This window comes from Lotus japonicus, chromosome 2 (genome assembly GCF_012489685.1).
Source record: "Lotus japonicus ecotype B-129 chromosome 2, LjGifu_v1.2".
NCBI lineage: Eukaryota > Viridiplantae > Streptophyta > Magnoliopsida > Fabales > Fabaceae > Lotus > Lotus japonicus.
In genome coordinates, this window is record NC_080042.1 from 95,031,813 (window position 1) to 95,037,881 (window position 6,069).

The following is a 6,069-nucleotide window of genomic DNA, read 5'->3' on the forward strand; positions in this document are numbered from 1 at the left end:
ACACTTCAAGTTCAAATCAATGTGGTTGATCAATTTGTGGGAAACAACATTGTCGCTTCTAGAGCTCGGGGAAAAATAGATTTTGGGCTTAAGTTGTATGCTCGTTACAGTAGCGCAATTGATGAGGATACCATGTATTTTTACTGCAGGAATCTTTCATTTGTGTTCAATACCAATAATGCTACTTTTGCTCTTGGCACTTGTTTGTCTAATCCAGAAATTTATTTCCTGCCATGATTTCAAATCATTGACGTTGCCGCTAGGTCTGGAGGATCAATCTATTTTGGGCTTATATTGTATGCTCAATATATTATGCAATTGATGACAATACCATGTATTTTTGCTGAAAACAGATGGTTTTTGTGTTACCAACCATGCTACTTTTGTTCTTGGAACTTGTTTGTCTTGTTAGAAAATTTTATTTTATAACTTTGAATTTGTGCGTACGCTACCAGCCATTAACATGCTCTGTGTTAGTACACTTAATCACTATGCAGGGGGGTATTATAGATGATGAGGGGCATGGCTACCCTTAGATCATTAGTGTGCCATATGTAATGTCTGGATTCCTATGAATTTTTATTTATGCATATTCTTTTCTTCTTTTCACTCATGTATTAAGGTTGGGTACCCTTGTGCACCCTTACTACAATTCTTTAACTTAAAAAAAATTATATTTTGGTCTAGCTCCTGTTGATTTATGGACATGGTTGAATAGTATTTTAATATTAGCATTCATGTTGTGATAAATGGATATTGGAAATCATATGGTAGGTACTTGAATAGTATAGCAATGGTTAAATAAAACCTTGATGGGTATGAATTATTCGAACTATGTCATGAAATATTATAGTTTGAGAGCATTAGGGGCTCTTCATGAGAGGGTGTATGTGAATCATTGTAACCTGAGTTACTTGATTTAAAATGATGATATAATTATCTAAATCCTATCATAATTGAGAATGACCGGGAGGAAGATCCTATTCTACAAACCAAGACATCCAATTAGATCAAAAGCTTCCAACATTAAGTCTACTTGCAATGGATACTATAGGTATATCATCATCCCCTATCTGAATTCTATCACTACAACAAATTGTGCATTTTGCGGCGGTTTGCCTCCGTAACAGGCGTCGCTATGCTTCCTGCGACGACGACCGCTGGACCAACCGCCGCAAAGTACCATGTGCATGTAGCGGCGTTGAAGCCGCAACAGATGCACACTAAATTATTTGTTAAAAAAGCAGTCTTCATCACCTCTCACAAATTATTTGTTACCTCTCACAAATTATTTATTTGATGCATTCAAAATTGTTTCGTGATCATCACGGTATGACTCCTTTCTTTGCAATTATATTATTAAAAAAAATTATATTGCAATCAACACCATTACTAGAAGTTATATTGCAATCACTCACCTTGCTATCTTTCTTTGCCCATGACCTGATACATGAGTATATGATTGTGGATGTTCTAAGTATAATATCCATAAAAGCCAAATAAAAAAAAAGGCTAGCTAGAGATAATCCACTCAACCTGTGTGCCTTGACAGAACTTTGGCAGCTAAAGATAATTATCCATATACTATAACTAGTTCTTAATGGTGAGTGGGCAAATATATATTGCATACTGATAAAACATTATAACCATATCAAAAATTTCAAACCAAAAGCCACCAATTAAATGAATCTATCATAACCATGCTGATCATGAATTCACATACCATTTAAATTTCAAACCATGCGTATGGTACCATGAATTTGAAAACAGACCATTTAAAGTACTGATGATTCAAATAAAACAACATTACAAATCCCCACAAGTTTCACAAGTTTGTGAATAGGAAAATTACAAATCCACGAATTGCATATTACTAAAGCTCATTACAAAGAGCATCCAACATCCACATGCGAGGTTCCCCTTCCAAGATAGATAGTGTGTGATTCCCTTCCAAGAGTGCACAATTCAACCTGTGAGATGACAAAAACAGAGGCCAATTACAAGTAAGTGGTAGAAAGCAAAATATGTTTTGTTCATGTACATTTGATGCAAATGAAAATCATAAAATAAGCCAAAATGCATAGGCCACTAACAGAACCATGTACATAAATGCAAATGAAAAACATAAAGTAAGTCAAAATACTCACTTCACTGTGTAGCCCGTAGACATGTTTTCCGATTATGTCCTGCCCCGCTGCAAAGAACACAGTGGGAAGTACGCCTCCCCGGTCCACTACCTCTAGAGGCACCACCAATGCGCCTTTTGATGGGTTTGAGTGGGTCACGCAAGTATTGATCAGCATCATTGGCCACCACATGTACAATTTGTTTCACTCCATCACCTTTCTCCAATTTCTCCAACTTCCTTGCTTGCTTTAGAACCGGTTCATTTGTGTCCCGGAATGTTTCCGGTGCTCTACATGCTGCTTTACACATTCGCCTACAGTTTTCCCTCAATACTGTAAATCTACATAGATCCATGGGGTCCCATGCACCCAATTGTTCCCCACGCAGCTCAAGCCCCTCTTTTGAATCCTTGGTCCATCTCCCCATAATTAATGATGAGGGAATTCCAGGCAGGTCTAGATATCTACAAACAACAAGAATATGATTGCATGGAATGCCATATGATTCCATCCTCATACAAGAGCACTTGAACTCACTGGTTGTTTTGCACATAGTCACATTCCATCTCCTACTGGACAAAGAAAACCTTTCAACAAAGTAAATGATGCAAGTTGAAGTCTCCTTGAAAAGACTAACCTTTAGCATCAAACACCGGTGAACACCCTTAGAGACAAGCCTGAAAATGTTGTTCGTGTAATGGTTGGAAGCTGACTTTTCAAGCCTCTTCAATTGTGTTTGCGGCACATGGTCACCGTGCATTGATGCAAAATCTGCTTCAAGTTCCCTTTGTCGCTGATAACTCATATATCGAAAGAAGTTGTGCATAAAATCAGTCAAATTGTTCCATGAGTCTACAAACTTCCCAGCTGGGGCATGTAATCCCTCAACCCGAGAGGTTGTACGAAAGCCCGCAAAGAATTCACCCCGCATATATGCAACAGCCCACATCTTCCTCCGCTCATACAAATCCTGAACCCAAACATTGTCTTCACACCCACATTCAATAACCATTTGAGCCCACCTGTCCTCAATCTCCATAATTTCAAGATCCCAAAGCATGCATCTTGAAAACATTTGAACAAACTTGGGTTCTGAAACATTGCTTACTGCATTCCAAAGAAGATGCCAAGCACATAACCTGTGATGCGCATTTGGAAACACACTTTTAATTGCATTTTTCATTGCCAGATCTCCATCTGTGATTACTGATACCGGTGTTTTCCCCCGCATTGCATCTAACAAATTGTGAAGCAACCAAACATATGTCTCCTCTTTCTCATCAGAAACTAAAGCTGCAGCAAAGATAATTGTCTGATTGTGATGATTAGCTCCAGAGAAAAGCACAAGTGACCGCTTGTACTTGTTTTTCTTGTATGTGGCATCAAATGCCAACACATCCCCAAACAATAAATAGTTGTCCCGGCTGATTCCATCACTCCAAAACAACTTGTCCAACCTTCCTTCCTCATTAGAGGTGTGTTTCCACATCAAGTCAAGATCCTTTTCCTTCAAATTACGTAAGAAACCGATCACACCTCTAGCATCACATACTTCCACCTTCTTCTTTTTAAATTTTTCATTGTACATTTGTCTAGGTCCAAATGAAACATTTTGATATCCACCCATCTGGTTGGCAAACACACCATAAGCCTGTGGAGTTGTAATGCTTGACTTCCTAAAGCTACTCAATTGAGTAATGTCAGCCTCATTCATTCTCCTATGAGTAGGTACCAATCCAATCAATTTTTCTTCAACAAGTACATGATTATGATCATCACAAACAGATCTAACATGCCAACGCTTGTTATCCTTATGAACATGGACCTGACAATAAGCCTTACAATCACATCTTGTGGACTTTTTCGGAAAACGCTTTCTCTTTTCACCAGCATGACCATCAACCTCTGGCTCAGCTTTCTCTTTCCTTTTACCCTCCCTGAAGCAAACAAATCTCTGTTAGATTACATCTCCGTGATTGTTTTTGAGAACCTTAGCCTTCCTCGCCGCAAATCCATGCATCCGAGCATACCAACTGTAGAACAAGTAAGCAACCTCACGATCCGGAAAGTGATAGGTGACTATGTCATTGACAGATAGTTGTTTGAAATTTACAATCCCCAAATCTTCTAAACCATTGATAGCAATCTCAGTTGGCGGCTTCACATCAACATTTTGTTCTTCAACCCCATTTTTAGACTCTTTTTCACATTCTTCTTCATCAGAATCAGTCCCTTGTTCATCTCCACTTTCCTGTTCTTCATCAGTCCCTTGTTCCTCATCAACAGAGACATGTACATCTCCTTCCCCTCCTTCAACCATTACTTTAACAACATGCTGAGGACCCTGGCGCAGTCAAATTAAATAAATTTCCCCAAATCAAACAACTCATATACTAAGAAAACAATACGCTATAATTTAATTTAAAATCACACATTATCTTTGCTGCAACACTTCTCATGGAATCAAACACTTTGCCACTGGAAACCATATTATGCAATTTAACTGTTACCTGAAATGCAGAGGAATCAAGTGCTGCTTCATCAATCCGAGTGTTCGACCTAGACTCCTGGGTATGGGAAGACATATTCAACAGCCAGCGAACCCACCCTTTCCCACCGGCGAAACCGTTCCCACCAACTAACGCGAACAGAGAACGAAACCCGTTCCCACCGGCGAACCAAACCGTTTCCACCGCAGAACCAACCCGTTCCCTTCGGTGAACCAAACCGAGCTCACACTACTGCATAGGAAACCAAGATCGAACACATTCATTAGAAGGTGAAAGCTACTACCTCTACAACATCATTAACGGAAGGAAGATGGAGTAATGAGAAGGTGAAAGCTACAGCGAACCTATTGATGAAGAAGAAAGAAGAAAGCTACAGAGAAGGGGTGCTTCAAATCTGGTTAGGATTTGAGGATAAAACCTCACGAACCCTAGCTGTCCTGGAGTTGTTGATGAGGAAGAAAGAAGAAAGTTGGTTGATGATGAATGAGAATGAATCAGGTTAGGAATTTGGGTTATTTTTAGTTAGAAAGGAGTATTAATTTACTGTAGTTTGTTTAAGTTGTATTAATTACCTGACCCAATTAGTAGTTTGTTTAAGTTGTATTAATTATGTTCCAAATTTAACTTTTTACTGATACAATTACCTGACCCAATTAGTGCAAATCATATTAAGAAAATTACTAACTATATAATTAATTATATATAATATATTGAGTATTTTATTTTTTAAAAATTTAAAAAAAAACCTGCTGGACCTGCACTAGCAGGTCAAAAACAGGTGGTGTAACCATGGACCACAAAAAAGTGGTCCATAGTCCGTTGAGAAAGAGAAGACTAATATCTCCTCTTTTATCCTCCACTAGCGTGTGACACGTTGGCTCATGATCTGGCAGCAAGGCACATGAGAACGGCTTAGAGAGCTGGAAACCTAATGAAGTGATGGTCTAGTCTAATAGGAGTGACAGATTAGGGGGCTTAGTTGCACTGTAGCACCCACTTCCCAATATTTAGTGATAGATTTCAGTTTTTATCACTCCTAGACCTAGAGCTGTCAATACGGGCCAGCCCGACCCATATGGGTCAGCCCGTATGGGTTGGGTTGAAAACGGGTTGGGTTGTGTCAACCCGGGTCTTAACGAGTCAGGAAAATATGAACCCAACCCGGCTCGCTACGAGCTCACGGGTTGGCGGGCTGGCTCGCGGGTTGAGTGAAATAAATATAAAAATTGAGAAATTGGATTAGAAAATGTTTAAAATGCTAAAAAAAAATAATTTCAAAAAAATATTTATAGAAATTGGTATCAACTCATAAAAAAGAGGTTTATCAACGCAATTATTTTTATCTCACATTTGCAATATAGAAAAAGAATTTAGTTTACAGGATATAAGAACACAATTATTTTATTGTCACATTTAAAATGAGATAAAAAATA

At 38.5% G+C, this 6,069-nt stretch overlaps 1 protein-coding gene across 1 annotated transcript; it reads right to left on the reverse strand.

Moving 5' to 3' along the window:
* Positions 1 to 2,148: 2,148 nt before the first annotated feature.
* On the reverse strand, positions 2,149 to 5,427 carry LOC130737340 (protein FAR1-RELATED SEQUENCE 5-like). Its single transcript, XM_057589086.1, has 4 exons — positions 5,383 to 5,427; positions 4,637 to 4,864; positions 4,157 to 4,470; positions 2,149 to 4,063 (listed from the first exon to the last, which is right to left on the reverse strand). Exons 1-4 carry the CDS (start codon positions 5,425 to 5,427, stop codon positions 2,149 to 2,151), a joined length of 2,502 nt encoding a protein of 833 aa, XP_057445069.1.
* Positions 5,428 to 6,069: the final 642 nt, after the last annotated feature.